This window comes from Lissotriton helveticus, chromosome 11 (genome assembly GCF_964261635.1).
Source record: "Lissotriton helveticus chromosome 11, aLisHel1.1, whole genome shotgun sequence".
Taxonomy (NCBI): Eukaryota; Metazoa; Chordata; class Amphibia; order Caudata; family Salamandridae; genus Lissotriton; species Lissotriton helveticus.
In genome coordinates this window covers 1,062,497,147-1,062,519,900 of record NC_136072.1, presented here as the reverse complement: position 1 = coordinate 1,062,519,900, position 22,754 = coordinate 1,062,497,147, and the positions used below count along the sequence as shown (strand labels likewise).

General features: G+C 47.5%; 1 protein-coding gene across 2 annotated transcripts in view; it reads left to right on the top strand.

Moving 5' to 3' along the window:
• Positions 1–22,754, top strand: part of MPHOSPH9 (M-phase phosphoprotein 9) — a 584,582-nt gene that overhangs the window by 487,214 nt on the left and 74,614 nt on the right. For both annotated transcript variants that reach the window (XM_078667592.1, XM_078667591.1), the window contains exon 18: positions 12,777–12,952. In XM_078667592.1, the coding sequence (XP_078523718.1) occupies positions 12,777–12,952 (176 nt within the window). The remainder of the gene's footprint in view (positions 1–12,776; positions 12,953–22,754) is intronic.

Here is a 22,754-nt window from a genome sequence, read left to right as displayed (position 1 = left end):
GAAAAAAATAATCACTTTCATTTATCGTTTTTAGTAATACATAATATAAAACTAACTTTATCAAGTATTTAGTATAACAGAAGGACTGCAAATAAATAACAGAAAACATTTTTCAAATTATCTTCAAGTGTACAACATAGTTCCCCTTACAAAGAAATTGCCACGGTCTCTTCATTGTGAGCCATTTATGTTGAAATTGCTTGCTGTAAATTGCAGAAAAAAATAATCACTTTCATTTATCGTTTTTAGTAATACATAATATAAAACTAACTTTATCAAGTATTTAGTATAACAGAAGGACTGCAAATAAATAACAGAAAACATTTTTCAAATTATCTTCAAGTGTACAACATAGTTCCCCTTACAAATTAACAACTCACCTTTTTAAAAGTAGGAAAAGTGTTAGTACTGTGTAAATCAAACACCAGAAATTCACCACCAAAAATTCCTCACAAATGTACCTCAGACAGTAGTATCACAAAATGGCTGTGGTTTCCTCTCATTTGACATATATACATAACCAATTAACTTTCATCACACACAAATACAAAACCAAAGTAACATTTTAATTGGTTCTAAATTTCAACACTTTCAAATGTGTTTTCCCCATGCAATTTTCCATAGGACATTTACATACGTCTACAGCCTGAATGGCTGAACGGAATTACACCAAACTTGGCAAAATGGTACATCAAACCTAAGAGGTCAGGAAGGATCTACTATGCCCCCTTATGGTCATTTCCCCCTTCGCTTTGGCCTCCTCTTGTCTCTCAATCCTACCGAGAGACAAGATGGCGGCCGCTACGGACTGTTTGGAATGTTGACAGACGCCGGAGAACCAATCAGCTTCGCAAAGCTCCGTAACGCGAAAAGTACGCGAAGCGGAGCGCTGTTACACATATATATCTTTTTTTTGAACATTAATTTCTCAAAATCCACTGGAGCACATATATTGAGACCTAGCAAAGGCACATCGCGCTACCAGTCCCTAATATTTTACCAAGTTTCGTGCAAATCCATTCAGCCGTTCGATTATTATTATTATTTTTTTTTTTTGCCCCGCGGGGCCCTTTTAAAACCTCCACATCAAACCTAGGGGGTCAGCGAGGATCTACTATTCCCCCTTATGGTCATTTGCCCCTTCGCTTTCGCCTCCTCTTGTCTCTCGATCCTACCGAGAGACAAGAGGCGGCCGCTACGGACTGTTTGGAATGTTGACAGACGCCGGAGAACCAATCAGCTTCGCTTCACAAAGCTCCGTTGCGCGAAAAGTACGCGAACTGGGCCGCTGCCAGGTCCGCTGTTACAGATATATATCTTTTTTTAAACGTTAATTTCTCAAAATCCACTGGAGCACATATATTGAGACCTACAAAAGGCACATCGGGCTACCAGTCCCTACAATTTTGCCAAGTTTCGTGCAAATCCATTCAGCCGTTCGGGCTAAAAGTGAGGCCAACCGCCCTATGGAAATTAACATGGGAAAAACGCGTTTTGGGACCCCCCTTTTTTCTCGGCCCCCCCCCTTGACGAACCCCCCCCAAAATTTTCAGGGGCTGCTCAGAAACAAAATGTGCCATTTTCCTGAAAATTTCAGCCAATTCCGTCCACAAACGCCAAAGTTATTAGACATAGAATTTTCAAAAATCCCATAGAGAAAAAATCCTAACTATATATACCTACTGGCGACCGCCAGTAGGTAATACATACATATATATATATATATAGATATAGATATAGATATATATAGATATATAACATAAACCAGATAAGGGAGGGTCTAAGGGATAGTTTAATGACCCAGCAATACTAGTATCCCAAAACCATATGCACAACACAAGATAGTAAGGAGTCAAGACATATGTTCTAACTGAATTAAATCTCTACAACACCGAATGGAACAAGAAGACAGACAGGAGAAAACAAAAGGAGTGTCAAGTAAATCACACCTAGGGTCTCCTGTTGCTAAAGGAGAATTCCCATCAGTCACCACTCGGATCCGCCCTTCATCATCTGGGATCCTGCACCCTCTGAGCCACAGATGTATAGACCCACAGTGGATTGGCAGATGTCTAAGTGCCTAATCATACATGTGGCGGACCATAAGAGGGAGAACATAGGTATTTGATGGTGACTGGAAGCAGTGCTTAAAGTGCGAAAAACGTGAAGTGCACAGTGAATAGTGAAAACTGGTTATAAAATTAGGTAAAGAAGCAGAGAGGAAATTTATTAGAGTTCGCTTCTTTCCTAAATATTAAAAGAAAAGAGTGCGTAGTGGTTTAAACAAATAACCACTGTTGGAAAGAAAGGTCGACATGTTTCTGCAGACTTATCAGATCAAACAGTATCCAGCTGCTTCCTCAGGACCAAATTACGCTACTGCTTGTGCAAAGAATAAGTGGGAAATCAAAAAAGTAAATGGATATCACCTGCAATGTAGCGATACCATCTTTCTCCTGGCTGATTTGGTTCATATGCCAAAAGCAGGTCCATTCAAAACAACATATATGTAGAGAAAGAAAACAGAAGAAGTACAACGTTTTTGAGTGCAAACCACAATGTAAGTGCACAAAACAGACAACCTTTCGTCATTCCCAGTGCTTGCCAGATGTGGTCGCCTGTGCGTGCGTCTAACACATCTCTATTTACAACACCAAGTTTGTAGTTGCTCACTTACCTAACTGGCAGGAGAGAAAGACCCACCTCACCTGGCTACAGCGCAGGTAAAGCGAGGCACCGCTCTAGAGTAGCGAAAAAACATAAGTAAAATGAAAGGGAAATATTAGGACATCAGAGTCATCACGCTATTCCAGCAGAATACCTCCCACACAAATCATGTTTTTTTAAAAGTATGTATCGTTCTTTTTCTCTGACCTTAATAAATCGTGATCAGCCCCCTAAGAGCCCCACCAGTGATCGTTTTCCGATGGTACAGAAATGGTTTAGAGAATGGCAGAAAAACTGGCTCTTGGTTACACCTGTGAAAGACCTGCACGTTATGCAGATCGCACCGGTGTCAGAAACACGCAGCCAATGCGAAATGCACTGCACATATAAACGATGTTACAAGTTACATGGCATGAAAGCCAAGACTACCTTCACAACCTCTTGTCAGAGCAGCGGAGAGCAAGAAGCCGTAAGCAGAAAGTATCAGTGAATGGTCGCGCCTCTCTTGAGCGAAACTATCTAGAACGCTCAACGGAAGGAGCAAAGGCTGCCTTCCGAATTCCGAAGGGGACCTGTCTTGAATTGTTTCCCCGGGACCTGAAGAAAAAGGGCACTAGTGGATTTGATGGACGCACCAGACACCGCCCTCATACAGACAAACAGACGTGGTCTAAGCCTACCTGTCCGTCGGTACCCCGGGCGTCCCTCTGGGCTGTCGTGGGAGGTACCGACGCGGCGTTCGGCTTGTTGATTATATCCGGCAGGAGCGAAAAGCGCCGCATGCCGATGACGTCAGTCTGTGTGCGCTCTACTGGGCATTATGGGGATTGTAGTCTTCATCCTGATTTCACTTTTGAAGAACTGAGCGAGTGTATTATTGTGGTAATAATAGCGCTGATGGCATACATTACAATATGGTGTTGGCGATCATAGAGCGCTATATTAGAACAATGGAACACGGAGTGTCCAATAAAAATACACATCAATCTAACAGGTCGTAAACAAAATGTTGCGTACGGCGCTCAGTTGGAAGTGGTATATTACAGGTCTATACCAAGCTTCCAAAGATCATACTATGTGGCATTAGTGCAAAAGAAGGGGGATTAGTCAGTGATATTAATATGCAATGTGCCCCACAAAGGGGCCCAACTGATATAACTCAGTGATCACAGAATCACGTCCCTTTCATCATAATGACATCCATGGGATTGGCTCGTTGAGACCTATTTTATCTGATCGAAGTTTGTACACCCATTTTTGCTCTTTACCGAATAGAAACCCACTGATGTCTGTAATGTGTGATGGAATCAGAGGTTGTTTGATAATTGTCCACTTGAGTAGGGAAGGAGAATGGCCAACCTCTATGTAATGAGCTGTTAGTTTGGTAGCCTGTTTAGAGCACCGGATGGAGCTCCTGTGCTCAGAAATCCTCAACTTCACTTTTCGTGCGGTCATCCCTACATACTGCATATTGCAGGGACATGTAATTAAATAGATGACATTTTGACTGTTACAATTAGTGAAACGGCGCTGCTCCCAGGGACGCCCTGTGCCAATGTCAATCTGTGTCAATTTGGTTGTAAATGGACAGGCCACGCAGTTGCCACAGGGATGGTGTCCCGTGACGGCTGGCATATCCCAAAGGGTTCCTACAGTCCGGGGATTCATGGTCTTAGGTCTCGTATGGACCAACTGATCCTTCACATTCCGTCCCCGTTTAAAAGCAAAGAGGGGAGGGGGTAGAGTGACAGTGTCTCCCCCTGTATTCAGGATGGCCCAGTGCTTCTTCACTATTTTCTGAATTAGGTTTGACTTAGTACTGAAGGTGTTAACATAAGTTATTCTCTTTGATGCTTTTTTTGGAGGCAAAAGTTCAAGAAGACCATCCCTGTTATTGTTTAAAGCGCGCTTTTTGGCTGCTTTAACAAGTTTCTTAGGGTACTTCTTTTCCACCAACTGTTTCTCGAGGTTCGAAGCATGTACCTCAAAAGCCGGCCTAGTGGAACAATTTCGTTGAATACGAAGAAATTGTCCGTATGGCAGATTATCAAGAAGGGCTTTAGGATGAAAGCTCTGATAGCTCAAAAGGGAATTCCTTGCTGTGGGTTTCCGATATATTTCAGTATGTAAACCTAACGGGGTGGGTGTAATCAACAGATCTAAAAAAGATAACTCCTCTGCACTATATTCCATGGTAAATTTCAGAAAGGGATTCAGCTCATTTAACCACACATGGAATCTGTTCAAGTTCTCAATTGTGCCACGCCATACCACCAACACGTCATCAATGTAACGCTTCCATAAACGCACATTGTTCCTGTATGGGTTAGTTGAAGTGAGCACATGTTGTTTCTCAAAATTATGTACATACAAATTAGCGAGGCTAGGGGCAAAAACGCTGCCCATACTGGTCCCGCTAGTCTGTAGGTACAGGGAGTCCTCGAAAGCAAAAAAAAATTCAGTCATAGCCAAAGTCGCTAAGTTCATAATCAGCCTGACTGGTGTAATAGATTTTAAATCTCGAGTTTCAAGAAGGCCCTCTATTACCTCTAGAGTTTCAGTTTGAGGTATGGAAGTATAGAGGCTTTCTACGTCGAATGAGACCAAAAGGTCTTGTTCAGCGTCGTAACTCACTTCAGGGAGGATTCTGAGCACTGCTTTAGTATCTTTTAGATAAGTGGGCATCTCTAAGACTAAAGGTTGCAAGAAGCAGTCCACAAAAGTTGATAGAGGCTCTAGCAATGAGCCTATGCCCGAAATTATAGGGCGCCCTGGCGGTGGTCTCTGGGGTTTATGGACCTTAGGCAGCACATAGAAATATGGAATGACTGGGTTAGTAGCACATAAAAATTGTGACTCTTTGACCGTGAGCCAACCCTCTGCCAAAGCTTCTTCAACAATCGTGCCAATAATGGTAGTAAGTCTAGGAGTAGGGTCACAAGACAATTTGCGGTAGAATTTGTTGTCATTTAGTTGCCGCAGACATTCCTCCCGATAGATGTTGGTGTCCAGAAGAACTACGGCACCCCCTTTATCTGCCGGCTTTATCACGACAGCTGAGGTGTTTGCTAGTCCATTCAGTGCTACTTGTTCATTTCTGCTTAGGTTGATGAAGGGTTTTTGGTGTTGTTGCAAAAGCATCTGTAGATCATGGTCTACAGCTTCTTCGAAGGCTGTTACCTTGGCAGGTAATCCTATCGTAGTAGGATTGAACTTGGACGGTTTTCGTAGACCGGTATTTTCATCAGTAGTATCAAGGTCAAGATCGTTAGCTGGACCATCTTTTTTGGCAAACAAGAAGTGCAATCTAATTTTGCGAAAAAATTTGTTCATCTCAATATTAGTGAGGAAGGGATCTGTTTTGTTAGTTGAAACAAACCCAAGTCCTCTATTGAGTACCTGTTCTTCAATATCAGACAAGGTGTGGGAGCTTAGGTTCATTACGAGGGATGCTCTGCTGATGTCCCTGGTGTTGCTCGGGAAATCTGCTTCCCGTTCCTCAGGTCCAAGGTCGGGGGTGGTAGGTTCCATTGGACCTGGCCCTGCTGTTGGGATCTGCGTCGGCCCCTCGGTCTCCCTTGGCCATAGCCTAAAAAAGACTGCTGTGAACAATCAGGGTAAAAGTTTTGGGGGCCAAAAGTACCTCCTGGCGGTGGATAGGTTGGTATGCCCCAAGGGGAGGGTTGCCACCAGGGAGGAGGCGGGGGTGGTCCATAGTTTGAGTTGTATCTGCCCCAATTTCTCCTATTATTGCCTCTGCCTCTCTTGTTGGTATTAGTAAGGCTTGAATTCTCTGAGTCACTAGACTCTGCATCGGGTCTTTCTCTCCTGCCAGTTAGGTAAGTGAGCAACTACAAACTTGGTGTTGTAAATAGAGATGTGTTAGACGCACGCACAGGCGACCACATCTGGCAAGCACTGGGAATGACGAAAGGTTGTCTGTTTTGTGCACTTACATTGTGGTTTGCACTCAAAAACGTTGTACTTCTTCTGTTTTCTTTCTCTACATATATGTTGTTTTGAATGGACCTGCTTTTGGCATATGAACCAAATCAGCCAGGAGAAAGATGGTATCGCTACATTGCAGGTGATATCCATTTACTTTTTTGATTTCCCACTTATTCTTTGCACAAGCAGTAGCGTAATTTGGTCCTGAGGAAGCAGCTGGATACTGTTTGATCTGATAAGTCTGCAGAAACATGTCGACCTTTCTTTCCAACAGTGGTTATTTGTTTAAACCACTACGCACTCTTTTCTTTTAATATTTAGGAAAGAAGCGAACTCTAATAAATTTCCTCTCTGCTTCTTTACCTAATTTTCTAACCAGTTTTCACTATTCACTGTGCACTTCACGTTTTTCGCACTTTAAGCACTGCTTCCAGTCACCATCAAATACCTATGTTCTCCCTCTTATGGTCCGCCACATGTATGATTAGGCACTTAGACATCTGCCAATCCACTGTGGGTCTATACATCTGTGGCTCAGAGGGTGCAGGATCCCAGATGATGAAGGGCGGATCCGAGTGGTGACTGATGGGAATTCTCCTTTAGCAACAGGAGACCCTAGGTGTGATTTACTTGACACTCCTTTTGTTTTCTCCTGTCTGTCTTCTTGTTCCATTCGGTGTTGTAGAGATTTAATTCAGTTAGAACATATGTCTTGACCCCTTACTATCTTGTGTTGTGCATATATATAGATATATACACAGCCCGTCCCGACGTTGTCCGGGGATGAAATATAGCAGCGTTTGAAAGTGGGTAATGCTGACATTTAAATGACTGAAGTGGCACAATAGTTATGCATCCATACGGGATTTTTATGCGTTGTTTAACATTGATCTTGCACGTCGTCTTTTACCTGTCTTGTGAAGTTGCTAATTTCTGTGCAATTTGTTTGTCCGCTTGTGCAAGCAGTGTTAGGAAGAGCGTTTGTGATATGTGCCTCCTCCGCTGTAACGTTTTTGATGATCCTTCGTGATCTGTGCGTCCTCAGCGGTAACCTTTGCAGCTTGTGGGTGCTGTGGAGTGGGTTCGTTATAGAATCCCCAAGAGCGTTCTGTCCGACGTTAATCCGTGTGCGCTGACAGTGCAGTGTGTGGCAGCGTGCTTGCGAGGGCTGCGCGCGTGTGATCCCCGCTGGTAGGCTGACTGCCTTGAGATCCCGCCTGAGCCCCGGACTAAATTGAAATAGTTAGGTGTGTGAAATACCGCCTGAATGCAAAGCTCCGTGAATGGGGCGCACATTGTTCTAAATGCGAAGCTCCGGGAATGCGGCGAACAATGGTGTTTGGCGACGCCCGTGTCAGAACGGTTAGGCCCAAAAGCGAGTACTGTGAAGGTTAGCAGTAATGCTGCGTGAATGGCGCGTGTGAATGGCGCGTCACGTCAATGCGCGCCCTGTGTATGCCGCGGCCATTTATTTTTTTAAAAATTTTTTTTTGCCAGGCCCCTCTGACAACGCCGACTCCCACAAGGGACTACTTTCCCCCTAAGGTTCTTTTACCTTCGTAATGTATATGGTGGGCAGATGTATAGCCTTTGTCCATCTGCTGCAACTGCCCTTTCCAATGCTGTATTGTGTGTTGTGATTGGTGCTGTACTTCTTGAGCTTACCCACCTCAAAGGTTTCGGCTCTCTCTTTATAATAGTAGTATATATATATATATATATATATATATATATATATATATATATACACACATACATACATACATATATTCAAAGACATTCGCCTACACAAGTATTTAAATATACAAGTGTACATAACAATGTATGCATGATACAAGAAACTTAAGTCAAATATCAATTAAATAAAAGCAATAGTCGAAACATATAGGAAGGTGGGAAGGAGGGAGGCAAGTTCACCTTATTGAAAAAGATTACGGAGAACCGCTTGTCCCACAGCTGTGTCCGCAATGCTTGTAACTTCCAGACAGTAATGCCTGGTAAAAGTGTGCCTGCTGGACCAGGTTGCTGCTCTGCAGATCTGCTGTATAGGCACACCGGCAAAGAGAGCCAAATGTCAGTGTCCGATCCTCACTTGGTATGTCTCCAGTGCCTTGGGTCGGCCACCTCCCAAGGCCTTTGCTAAATGCAAGTCCATACACCCCAAGGTGATCCACGAGCTGTCAAAGAAGCTCCTATTGATGAGGTTACCCTGGACGATCATCTTCCTCCTCCAAAATATCCTCTTTGAAATAGCACAAAAAGAAGTCGTCAAACCATTCTTCAGCTTCCCCCTCCTGACATCGTGCTTTGACTACCTGCTCCTGTACTCCACCTGCAGAGCCAGCGCCCAGCCCCTTCTGTGCTTTCCAGAGTTTCCTGAGGAAGAGCAACTCCTTCTCAGTTGAAGGAATTCTACCACACCATGCATGCCATTTTTGGGCCACTGACTCTCTGACGCATCTTTGAGCCCCTTGGAGCCAATAGGTGCCCCTGCTGGGTTATCGATGGTAGGCCCACTCACCCCAGTTTAGATCAAGCTATATGCAAATCTTGACCCTGCTCTCCATGGGAACAGTCCAGCCCAAACTGCCAAGCCAGGTCCTCCCTGGACCGGAAACGAGTATCCTGGGACCGGTTTTGGGGTATCACCCCTCATCAGCCAGGATGGCTTGAATCCAGTTGCGCAGCGAGCCAGGGACCCACGTCTGGGCATACCCTAACCCACTTATGGCTTATATAGCAAAATCACAAAACATCACTGCATGCTTCTTGGCTCGATATTCCCAATTGTTGTTGGACTTGTTTGCACGACTGTTTGCCATGCTTCCTGAGGAGGACCGAGCCATCCTCAATCAAAACTTAATGAATGGTCGGGATGCAGCGAAGTTTGCCATCAGATGTGGGCAGTATACCACAGATTCCCTGGGTAAGACTATGGCAGCTACGGTGGTTGCAGTTCACTGGATTCTCGCAGGATGTCCAGTCATCCTTGATTGACATGCCCTTTGATGGCTTTCGCCTATTTGGTGACAAATCTGACTCTGCGCTCAAGTGCTTTTGCTGTTCAGGCTATGATACTGACATTTCAGCCTCTATCCTGGATTTCACAGAGAGGGACGGGAGCTGCTGGGTCATATGGCCTCCTGCATCCTTTTGGTGAAGATTGCCCGATGGCACATGAAGACTCTGCAGTAGCATCTAAAGTCACAGTGGGCGTAGCATCAGTCCTGATATTTCGATGACCTGGTCCAGAAATTGTAGTGGACTACACAAGATCTGCACCGGTGACTGACGAACCACAAGTGGGTCAGCAGCAGACCCCTCTCCCTTCCCTACCCAGAACTTACATTGGTGACATATGCATCACTCCTGGGTTAGGGTGGCTATCTAGGAGGGGTGGAGATCAGAGGACTCTGTCTCCAGAAGAGTCTCAACTCTTCATCATTCTCCTGCAGCTGAGGGTCATCCGCTTGGCATTAATGCCTTCTGTCCATCCATCAAGGGAGGCTGTTTCAGGTGTTCATTGACAACACCACCGCCATAAGGTATTGCAACAAACAGGTGAAGGTGGGGGTCATGGGCCATATGCCAGGGTACTCTGTGCCTTTGCACTTGGAGGGAGTGCCAAGACATTTTGCTGACTGTGCAGCACCTGACAGGATCTCTTAACACCAGGAAAGATGAGCTCAGTTGTCAATAACTTCTGGATCACAAATGGCAGTTACTGTTGGAACTTGGGACTCTGCTACGTCTTCTGCCTATACAACTTCCGCCTAGTGTTCACTGTAAGATGCACTCCTGCCCGGCTTTTCTATACACACTGCGGAGTACGAGGACTTGAGCGCTCACAGAGATAAAACTTAAATTGTCTTTCCCATTAAAAATATGCATGCCCGTTTTAATCTATTTGCATCGGGCGAGGATCCACACCCTAAGAAAGTGTCTCACTTTCTTTATTTAATGCAGGATAAATGGTGACATGCTTCTGCGCCTTTTTAACCCGTGAATGCCACTGTATGACATTTTCTACTTGTGGGTGTTCTACAGCTGCTGCACAAGCAGCCCCAAGGCATAAGAAGGCAAAGCCAAGAGCTTGGCTTCATATATTTTTACATGATTTATAGGGCGCATATAGTGAAGCTTTGCTGAAAAATAACTTCTATTATGAAAGAGAACTTAGTCAACTGAGTGTGTTGATTATTTGATACTCTCCGTCACAATTCCCATTGAAGAAACTGTTCAGAAAGTGTGACAAGAATGGTCTGTTTATAATATTTAACTTAGGTTCTTATAAAACGGATTGCAAGAATAGTCCAGCTTACCTGATGCTGATCTAAACTGACACAGAGACCAGTATTACAGTCTTTGTGATTTAAGAAAGATGTGGGGAGAAAAAGGGTGTATCTGACTAACCGATGTGAGAGACTACAGAGGACGTGATGTGAAGGGGAGGAAAGGAGTGAACAAGACACTTCAAAGACCACTACTCTATCCCCACACCTTAGTAATGTTGAATTCAGTGTAATATTTTCAGAATTAATAACAACATGTTATTACTCATTTATCAGATACTATTAACAAACATGTTCGTATTTGGTTCGCGTTAGGTGTATGTTGTGTGATATGTCTGGATGCAATAATATGAATAATGGTCATGTGGCACAGTGTGTGAAAAAAAGTATTTTAGTTTGCATGTTTTTAGCCATAGTCTTAATTAAATAGGCCAGCCCTCTTGGAAGGGGATTCTAAGTAATATTTTTTGGGCAATGCCCCCCTTTGCAGACCTCCCCAATCGCACCTTTTGTCATGCCACTTGAAGCACTGGTTGTTCTGTTTCTCTCTGCTTCAGAGGTAAACATATCTTACTGAAATCTTGCCCTGTTGCGGATCCCCACTAAATCTCTTCAATCAAGAGAAACCACCTCCTGGTGGAGGAAAAAGACCAGCTGATGATGCTACCATCTACTAGTAAGTCAATGACAAAGCATATACCATCAACTGAAAATAGTTGTTGAGGGTCCCACAGATTTTCTCAAAAGGGATTCCTCCAGAACATCATATCCCATATTATCCACTAGAAGCAGTCTTTAAAGATGTCATCACGTGTCTCTCTTGCTAATTAGTTGCACTTTTGCTTTATATTGGTTACTGCCATGTAACCTTTTGATGTTTTGTTGTACTCTGCTTTCAATTCTCCTGCAATAAACTTAGATTGTTTTACTTTATTCATAAGACTTTCCTGATGTGACAGGCCAAATTAATTATGAAGAATACAAAAATTAATAAAATTTAATTAAGGGATAAATGATAAAGAAGAACTCTATATAAGGAACATGCAGTTTGCATTTCATAGAGAATTGTAAAGAATTCATGATGATACTAAAATGGAGAAAATCCCTGTCAACAGCTTTAATCCCAACTATAACACTGAAGCACCCGCTTACTATCATGCTCTACTATCATGTTCACATTAACCCTAACCCTAAACTTTAATCTAAATCTAAGCACAACGACAACTCTAACTTTTACTCAAAATAAACATTTCTTAGTTTTCTTCTTATTTTTCCTTTATGGGTTTCTACTACGGACCTCATTATGAGGGTCCCATAAATTACAGTCTCCCTCCCTTAACAGAGGTTACAGGGCCCAATAGAATTGGACATCTTCACATGGAGTTTGCAGCTGATGAAAGCAGCCAAAATCCCATCTCAAAACTCTAGTGGAAAATATGGTGTAATTGGGGGTAAACTAGTGAGAATCTTAACACGTCACTCGTAATTAAGATATACGCTTTTTTATTCCCTTTTCCCATGATACCCATGTAGTGGCCTGTACCAGTGGTGCTTTGTTATGGACCTGGTGTGTATTATGATCCTCAGATGCCCGCCTGGGCCTTGTTACTTGAGAAGCACCAGGTTATGTCAAACCTAGAAAGTGATTACACAAAAAATCAGTGCATACAGTCATGAGCAGTAGAATAGAAAAATACACATTTTTAGATAAAGTATATTATCATATCACGTTGCATTGTAGTAGACCAAAATATATTCCTTGAATTATCCTTAACCCACAAATCATGTTTTCACTTAATATCTTCTGTTTTAATATCTCTCCTTCTGCCAGCATTTTGAAAATATTATTTTTGTGCTTTGTATTTTCAGGTTTCCATCTCCACCAGAAAAGGACAATTCAGGTGAAAGCTTTTCTTCAAGCCTCATGCCAAAAAAAGGCAGAGTTATGCCTGACACACCTATTATGAGAGCCTTCAAAGACTTTGAAGATGGAAAAGTACTGAAAAGTTGGGCCACACAAACAGAGAAGATGGATTCTTCTAACAGTAAATTTAATTTGCTTCTTAGTTTACTTTTTTATTTTGTATCTCTCCTGTCTGCAACATCCATCTTGCCAGGGCCTCATATGTTGCCCAAAAATATTAATACTCCATCAGACTATGTTTACATGAATGTTCAGTTGGTTCCACTGGAGTGTCTTGAGAATGTTATTCAGGGTCTACTTATTTATACACATTGTAGGAAAGTGGGTTATTATTGTGGTAGCACGTGTCCACCTCAAAGGATAAGCCGACCTCCTGCTAGATGTCACACAAATTAAATTAAATAAACCGGTACTCAATCCCTGGTAAGGTGTCACAAAGCAGGCAGCCATAAATCACAGGCAATGTGTAAAGTGTTTAAGCAATGTATACAAAGTAGGTAAAGATTCACAAAACTCAATTAAATTCAACAACTAGTTTTAAAGTAAACCGAGAAATGTCATGAGTAAAATGATACCACAACAATACAAATCCAATAAGGTGAACTGGAGATGCGCATTTTTAAATATTTAAATTGGTGCCAAAAAGCAGACGGTGACAAGGATAGTTTATGAAAGTGGTAGACCTTGACATTAGCACGATTTGAGGCTGACCACGATGGAGCCCTGGGCTATACAACAACTGGATCTGTCCCAGTGTAAGTCTGAGGTCAAAAAGTAAGGAAACATTTTTTGTCCAAGCAAAAAACGTGCCTGTAGAAAATTCACCTTTTCTGCATAGTCACCCCAATTTTTCCGCCTTTTGCTAGACTATTTTTGCTACCTTTAAAACTCTTTACACTTTACTCCTGATAACCAACTGTAAAGTGTCTGTGCACCTCCTTTGAACATGATGAAATGGTTATACTCCTAATTGGCATGCGTAATCTACCTGCAAGTTCCCAGTATACGGTATAAAGTGTACCCATGGGCTTGTAAGTTACATGCCACTAGTGGACTGCAACACCTATTGTGCCATCCACTACAGTAACAGTGTAAAACATGGTTTCAGGTCTAGCAGTGTAGCCTAACTGTAGCAGGATAAAAACTGTAATTTGACCTGTCAAATAGACCCTTTTGACAGGTCGACATTTCCCTTAAAAATTAATAAGCAGTTACCCCTCCTCCCACCCCACGAAGGGGGTTTTGGAATTCCAGATCTCATGCTCTACTACCAGGCCGGTCAGCTTCGACACCTAGGCGAATGGAGCCGAGCTGAATCCGAGAAGCATTGGCTTTTTCAGGACTGTGCAGTAGCTGGTACGTCTCTCATGAAAATTTCCTTTCTCCGGAACCCTCACCGTCCACCCAATTTATGTGCTTAACAGGTGACAGGTACGACCCTTACCATCTAGGATCGGACCAACACACGTCACGCTCTTACGACTTTCCCTTCCCCACTTACATCTCTCTTTGATAATCCGGACTTTAGTCCCAGGATGGGCTCGTAGACCTTCACGCTGTGGAGAGATGCTGGCTGCTGAGCCTTAGGCCTATTATTTGACAAGTGTGATATTATCCCCTTCTCACAACTCCGGTCCGATTACGGTCTTCCAGAATCCAAACGAACATGCTACCTACAGGTGTGACACTGGGCTATTCACCCTGGTAACCAAACACACGCGACTAGGCTCCTCACCCAATGTGAACGGTGGCTTATCACATGGTCTTCGGACAAGAAGCTGATTTCGGACTGTATAAGATGCTCCTGTCCAGATATACCTACACATATCACGCTGGGCGCGCACGCTGGGAGAGGGCCCTGGGATGGAGCCTTAGTTTCAAGGAGTGGGAGGCTGCATGTCACAGGGCGCGACACACAGCAACACATGTCGGCCTAATGGAAACATTTACCAAGCTTGTCTAGCACTGGTAGTACACACCGGAGCGATTACACCAAGCTGACGCTATACAGAGTCCTGACTGCTGGAGAGGGTGTGGGAAGAGGGGTAAACTGATCCACCTTTTGTGGGAATGCGAACATCTCCAGACTTACTGGACGCACGTACTTAATTAGGTCAATAATCCCTAGGCTTCCTGCATATGTCTTATTGGGGGTACCAAATTCGCTTACTTACCCTTTGAAATCTAGACAAAGGAAGCAGATAGCCATAGCCCTAGGCCCAGCCATCCAAAACATATTAACACATTGGAGAACCGCCTGCATTCCCGCACACACAAGGTGGTACCAGACATTGTGGCATGTGCTGGGTATGGAAAAAATCTCTCTTAACTTGGCCGGGAAAGGTTCTTCCTTCAGTGACCTCTGGCAGCCATTGCTCGCTTTGTTAGCCCCAGAGTTTCGGGAGTTGTACTACCCGAAATATGTGCGCCTCTTGCACCTCACCACACCAGACTGTCCCACATAGACTGACCCAGCTTTATGTGCAATAAACCGTTCTACACAGCGCTGTTTAAACGTAATGGACCGAAGGGGGGTGGGGGTGGATCTTTCTGCGTCTCCTTTCTTTTCCTTTTTCCTTTTCTTCTTCTTTCTGGGTGGCAGGCGGGACTGCAGCTGTCATGTATTGTTTCCATTTTATCAATACAATTAGTAGTAGAACGATGGGCCCTGTGTGGCCCGATTCTTGTAGGCCTGTTTTCTGCATTGCTTCATAAAAAGATTTAAACCTAAAATTAATAAGAATTCTCTAAGTTGGTTGTGTGGCTCACAGGATAGTGTCTGTGGTATTTTTTTTGGGAAAACTTTATTTGTCATTTTTGCAAGATAAACATGCAAAAACATCCCCCCAATTTGCATCAAAACATCATATACGCACATCGACTGACTCATTAAGGCACTGTTATTGACTTAGGGCCACACGAGATACATAGCTACCCAGGAAACATTTCAGAAGAACATACAGCAGCTAGCATCCTGTGAGTACTGGGCCAGTCCCTACACTTCACCCCACCTCCGCTGTGCCTCCGAGGGTGTCCCCGGTGTCCTCCTCAGTTCCCGAACCCATCGGCGAGAATAACTCTCCACTCGTCCATTCTGATTCACTATGAGAAGTGTGTCCTAGGATCGTAACACACATTGCTCGCCAGACCAGCAGGTCCTCCTGCAGCTTCTCGTCCCTTCTACAGCTCTGCATATGTGTCTCCTCTGCTAGGGATCATTCCCGCACATCTCTAAGCCACATGGGAATCTCTGGGGCCCTCTGGCCCATCCAAGTAATAGCCACCCTACGTCTGGCCAGCACCAGCATCAATTGCATCAATCTATAAGACAATTTAAGTTTCCTTGGCCTAGCTGCCAGCGCCAACAGGCAGTGCAAAGGTATCAATGTAATATGGATCCCCGTTGTGGCAAGTATATGTTTCACCACCCCTCCCCAAAAACTCTGGACCAGTGGACAGTCCCAGGCCAAGTGCAGGAACCCCGCCCCCCGCGCCACACCTAGGGCAATCATCTCTCCTACATGGGGAGTAGCGCTTCCATAAGATCAGAGTGAGATAGGTGCGGTGCAGGAAATTGAAATGTATCAACTTAAAGCGCGCATTACAAGAAACCTTCTTTGTAAGGGCTCCTATTTGCTTGCGCTGTCCCTGATCCAGCGGGCCGCCCAAATCCACTTCCCAGGCCGCCCACGCCGGAGGGACCGGCGGGGCAGAGTCCCTATGCATGGCCGCATACAGCATGGAAATAAGTCTACGTCCTCTGCCACAAGACAGTAAAATGTCCAAGGTATGAGTCATTGGGGGAACCTCTGGATACTGCGTCCAAAGCGACCGCACCACATCCCGCAGTCCCTGGTAATGCAGGTACTGTCCTCTACCTAGGGCAAAAGCCTCCTCCGCTTGTTCATATGTCAAAAAGGTCTCGGCTGGATATAGGTCTGCCAGGTTTTCACAGCCCCCCTCCCGCCAGGCCCGAAAGGACATATGCTGTTCCATCGACACCCTGGGCGCCAGGATCCAAAGCGGCAGGTCCCTGTGAAAGGGCGCTGTCCGGAGCACCCTCTCAAGGAAGCGGTGCCAAACATTTGCCGTATGTCTCACGATGTAGGGCAAATTCTCGCTTGCGCCCCTACCCCACATCAATGCCACTTGAAGCTCCTGTACCGTCGCTCTACCCGCCAACAGCTGCGTTTCCCAAACGTCCGCTTCTGCGAACCATCTGGCTGCCGGTAGCAGCTGTGCAGCATAATAGTACAGGTCAAAGCATGGGGCCTCCAGGCCTCCCTCATCATAGGATCGCACCACTGTGTGAAGGGCAACTAGACTACGTCGGTTTGCCCAGATTAGCGACGTAAGAGCCCCTCCTCCGCCGTCTGCAAGTCCTGGAGAAGCTGGTTCTGGACTCCATATGTCAGTCCCATACAGGCTCCCCTCACCACTGCCTTCAGGGCCTTCCATTTAGTGGCCAGCGGCAGGTCCCCCACCTCCCAATTAAGGTCTGCATAGTCCTTCAGGGCCTTCTCAACATGCGCTTTTCCCATGGAGTCACGGAGGATATCCACTGGAAACCTCCAAGTACGTGGACGGGAAACCGGGGTTCCCCATCTCACCAGGCAAACCACTGGGGAGTGGTCGGATAGAAAGCGGGCATGATGTATCACTTCCATAGCCATGTTGATATCCGCGTTGGCTACCAAAACTCTATCAAGTCGACTGTGTGTATTATGGGTGGGAGAAAAACAGGTATATACCTGCAGCGTCGGGTTGGCCTGTCGCCAGACATCCACAGCTCCTATATTCTCCATGACCTCCTGAAGCTGTTCTGTCATTCGGGGTTTTGTGCCCTCCCGCGGTGGAGACCTATCAAGGACCGGGTCCAGAACACAATTAAAGTCCCCCAGCCAGAAGATCGGCGCTCCCAGGTAATCCACCAGGACATCCCATAGAGCCGGAAAAAAGCCCGGATCATCGTCATTCGGTGCATATATATTTAGAAGGGCAACATCCCTGCCATCTAATTTAGCCCAGAGAAGCAAATATCTGCCCTGAATGTCTGCTTCTACATACTGGACTGCGAACGAGACCCCAGGCGCTACCCTAATCAGCACCCCCTCTAGCATACGAAGAATAAGAAGAACGGAACACCTGGCCCCGCCATTTCTTACCCAGCTTCTGGGCCCCCTCATCAGTAAGATGGGTCTCCTGAAGGCATGCAATCGCGACCCTATGCCTACGAAGCCAAGACAGTACTCTGTATCGTTTATTGCAAGTAACTAGCCCTCTCACATTCCAGCTCACAAACATGTACCCCATTGTCAACTATGTGTCCCGTCTCCCATCCGACCCCCACTCTGTGTCCCTCCAGTCCCGTGCCCGACGTGTCATACATGCGATGCCTACAACATTCCCTATCAACAACCCCCCCCCAACCCCAACCCCAACCCCACCCACGAGCAATATACTAGCAACAACCAAACCCGCCGATATGCCCTTCCCATGCTGGTGCCAGGATGTGCACAGCTTCCTCATCCGTCACCCTCTCTAATCCTACCCACAGAAAAACGAAAAAAGAACAATACCCCCCGCCCCCTTCCCACGCGGCTCCCCACAGGGGCGCCCAACGGGACAGAAATACAGCCCCCCGGCCATAACAATGTAGGAGTCCATCAATCAAACCAACCCCCCGAATCCTAACCTGCCCCCTCCGCCCCTAAACCTCAGAATCATGTAGAGACCCCCATCAATAGCCCCCTTACTGTCCAACCACCATGTCCAGAGTCCAGCAAGCTATGCAGTGCCATTTCCCCTCCTCACGATAGTCCTTCCGGCACCTGCCCCTGCGCTTCAGCCGTCTCCGGGACCGTTGCACTGGTAGGGGAAACTTCCTCAGTAGTGGGATGCAACGTGTCCGGCACAAGAATCTGAGGCTGATATGCTGCTGGCAAACGGTCAGACTCCGTCAAATCCATGCGAAGGGATCCATCCTCTCCCACCGTGACTCGGTTGCCCTCTACACTCTCATCCGTACGGGACCAACGTCGTCTTCTCCTGCTACGCCGCCTCTGCGGTCTAGTCCCCCATGTGCTGTGGGCCCCTCCCCGTTCTCCTGGAGGGAGGGAGGGCATCCCCCCTAATCTCGAGCCACTCCCAAACCTCCGCAGGAGCTCCGAAGAAGTGCGCCATCCCTTGGGATATAACCTTTAACTTCGCTGGGTAGAGCAGCATATACTGTATGTTCATCTCCCGGAGCTTTTGTTTGACTGCCAAAAAGGACTTTCGCTGCTCCTGGACCAATTGTGTATAGTCCGGAAAGATGGACACCCTTGCATTTTCAAACGTGAGGTCCTTGGACTCCCTTGCCGCTTTGAGGATGGAGTCCCTGTCGCGGTAGTTTAGGATTTTGGCAATGAGAGCCCGTGGGGGAACTCCAGGCCTCGGGGGTGGGACCAACGCTCTGTGGGCTCGTTCAATCACAAAGACGTCTGACAGGCCAGCAGGGCACAATACCGTACGAATCCAGTGCTCAAGGAAGCGTATCCGATTGCCCGCCTCCGCCCGTTCAGGAATACCCAGCACTCGTATGTTACTGCGGTGCGCTCTCCCTTCCGCATCTTCTGCTGTCCTCTCGAGGGCCTCCGTCATGGCAGTGAGTTGCGAGACTGTTTTTTTTTAGGGACGCAACCTCCCCTTGCAGTTGGGTGATATTCCCCTCCGCGTCTGTGACCTTATCGGCCACTTTGCGCAGGTCAGTCCGTAGGAGATTCACGTCGAAGGACACAGTCTCGATCTGTCGCTCCAAGGCCGAGTGGGACCCCTGTATCGCTTTTAACAATTCCGCACGGGAGGGCTCCTCAGGCGCCGGATCCCCCTCATCCTGTCCCGACTGGCGCGTGATTCTTTGCGAGGGGTGCCTCTGCGTAGTGTACTGTGTTATGGTGTTGGGCTGCGTAGCCCTGGGCGTTTTGTCCTTACGCATCATGGATTGCGACAAAGTCCCTTTCAGGCTTCTCCGATGGCAAGGGAGTCCCCACTAGCCTCCCGACTCAAGCAGAGCAATGAATGTTCCACACGTACAGGTCACCAAACACCACGGCCCACAGTATCAAAATCTGGGCCCCCCACTGACCAAGAATGTTGCAGTCCCAACTCCGGCCGGCGTCTCCCAGAAAAAATCGCCCCAAAGGACAGCGGGCCCCGGTGTACCATGCACCAGTCCCCGGAGGACAACAGATCGCGCACCCCCCCCCCCCACCCCGCGGCAGACAAACCCCTATCTCGTACACACAACACGGCCCCCCGCGGGCCGCTCTCACCTCTACGGGGCCCCAGCCAGCGCAGGCCCCAATCCGCTCCAATTGACATGGGGCGGCAGTAGGCCCCGAGGCCAGCGGCTCCCCGTCCCTCTTCCGGCGTCCCCTGCAGGTGCAGGCTTAGTCTCTGGTCCCAGCCCCCGGAGGCTCCGTCTTTGGGATGTTGCAAAATCCACCCTCCTCTGCCATGCACAGCTCGATTAGGGCCTGGCCCTCCGCCGTCACCTCTTTCACTCAGGGAGGCCCCGGTGTCAGTGGGTCCCCCGGGACCAATCAGCCCGCAACTCGCGTCGTCAGGCCCAGTCCTTGGTCTAGATTAGGAGCGGCCCCATCCCGAGGCAGACAGTCCGCTCCCTGCCCTCCGTCCCAGGCCACTGCCCACAAGGATGTTGAACACGGGCTACCTCTGTCCGCCAGAAGGCCCAGGCACACCTCCAACGCCCCCGTTGCTGCGGGAGGCCCCGATGGCAGTGGGCCCCCCCGCGCCAGGAGAGTTCCGTCTCTCGGGTCTAGGCCACAGCCCCCGGCCTCGGGTACAGGCAGCTCCGTCTCCAGGCAATCCGGGTCAAGTTCTCTGCCGATTCACCTGCCGCCGTCACCTCCTACACCCAGGGGGGCCCCAATGGCAGCGGGCCTCCCGGTAGAAATCCGCCCGCAGTTTGTGACTACAGGCCCAGTCCCCGGCCTCAATTCTGAGCGGCCCCGTCCCGAACCGGACAGGCCGCCCCCTGCACTCTGGCTCAGGCGACACTCAGCCAGGATGTTCAATACGGGCCCCCGGCCACCAGGAGGCCCCGGCACCACTCCGGCGCCCCAGTCACTGCGGGAGGCGCCGATGGCAGTGGGCCCCCCCGCACCAGGAGAGCTCTGTCGCTCGGGTCCAGGCCCCAGCCCCTGGCCTCTGGCACAGGCAGCTCCTCTCAGGGCAGTCCGGGACAAGTTCTTCGCCAATCCACCTGCCGCCGTCACCTCCTTCACCCAGGGGGGAGCCGATGGCAGTGGGCCTCCGGGTTGAAATCTGCCCGCAGCTCGTGACCTTAGGCCCAGTCCCCAGCCTCAATTAGGAGCGGCCCGTCCCGAACCAGACCGGCCGCCCCCTCCACTCCGGGTCAGGCGTCTACCAGCCAGGATGTTCCATACGGGGCTCCTGCCGCCAGCACCACTCCGGCGCCCCAGCCACTGCGGGAGGCCCTGATGACAGTGGGTCCTCCCGTGTCCAGAGAGCTCCGTCGCCCGGGGCCAGGCCGCAGCCCCCGGCCTCAGGTATATGCAGAGCCGCCTCTGGGCAGTCCGGGCCAGGCACTCCGCCGACCTGCTCGCCAGCCTCCTCAAAACAGGGCAGGGGAGAGCCCAGTGCAGTCCGGGCTCGTGGACAACACGATTACTCGCCAATGGGCCGTGAAAGGATCTGAATTTCAGGATTAATGCAGCGGCCAGCAGGGAGCTGAAAGAGCTTGTGTCCTGTCGGCCATGCTGCTTGGCCACGCCCCAGTGTCTGTGGTATTTAAAGATTGTACATGTAGAACTTAAATTTTAATATATATAGTAACTAACACCCAAAAGCTATTTTTTATTGTGACAGGCCTAGCTGTCCTATGTAGAAAAGTAGAGTATGGATTAAAATCCTGATGCTTTATTTCTGGAAATAGACTAGTAACAAAAATAATTTTAAAACTATACTTAACGAGAGTGTGGGTTATGGGCATCCTTTTTGACATTACAGTGTGTCACTATTTGACAGGTCTTCTAGGCTTGCATGTAACACTGGGGGCACATGTGGAAGGACTGGAACAAGATGTGTATCCATTGTTTGGTTGCTGGAAAACCCTGTCTTCTGTCTCTCGATTTATTGTGGGTATAGTGACTGCCCCAACTGCATTTTAGTGTTAGATATGGGAGTACACTACGATTACCATTGTGTATTCCCAACCCTCAGAGCCCACATTTACCATCTTGTGCATGCCCAGGCTGGGGTGAGTTGGCCCTGGGAACGTTTACCTCATTGGTTAGGGCACGCCCAGGAGGAATTCCCATCCACTAGCTTGTGTCAGGCATAAATGTTGCATCTCTAGGCACCCACTTCAGAACATTCCTAGCGGTGAAGAAAAATTTAAGAGGACCTGGGCATGCTGTTTGTGTACTAAGAGGAATCCCTAAAGGAATGGGCCTACGCCCTCTTATACCAGAGCAATGAAATGGACTCAGAGGTCATTAGGGTGATCTCCTGTTCAACAGAGACACAACAAGCTACAAGAGGCATTTCCTGCAACTGTGTGACTGACAAGTGAAAGCTTACCCTGCAGTAGACCATTTTTATGGCCACTTCCTGACACACTGTGTGCTTCTAAGTGCCTCCCTGAGGTCCAGAGCGCTTTAGAAGTGTACTTGAGTGGTGGATTGACCACACTCCAAGACCTGTGAGGACTGCTGCACCATGCACCCAAAGGAGCTGGGGGAATAACCCATCAAGCTCCTTGCCATCCGACAGACGACTCAAGATCTCGGTCACTCGGAAGGTCCGAGACTCATTCGCGAAGTCGCACCCGCTGATCGCCAATACACTTGGGGGAAATCAGGTAAGTCCCATAAACATAAAATATCCAAGAAGTCGAA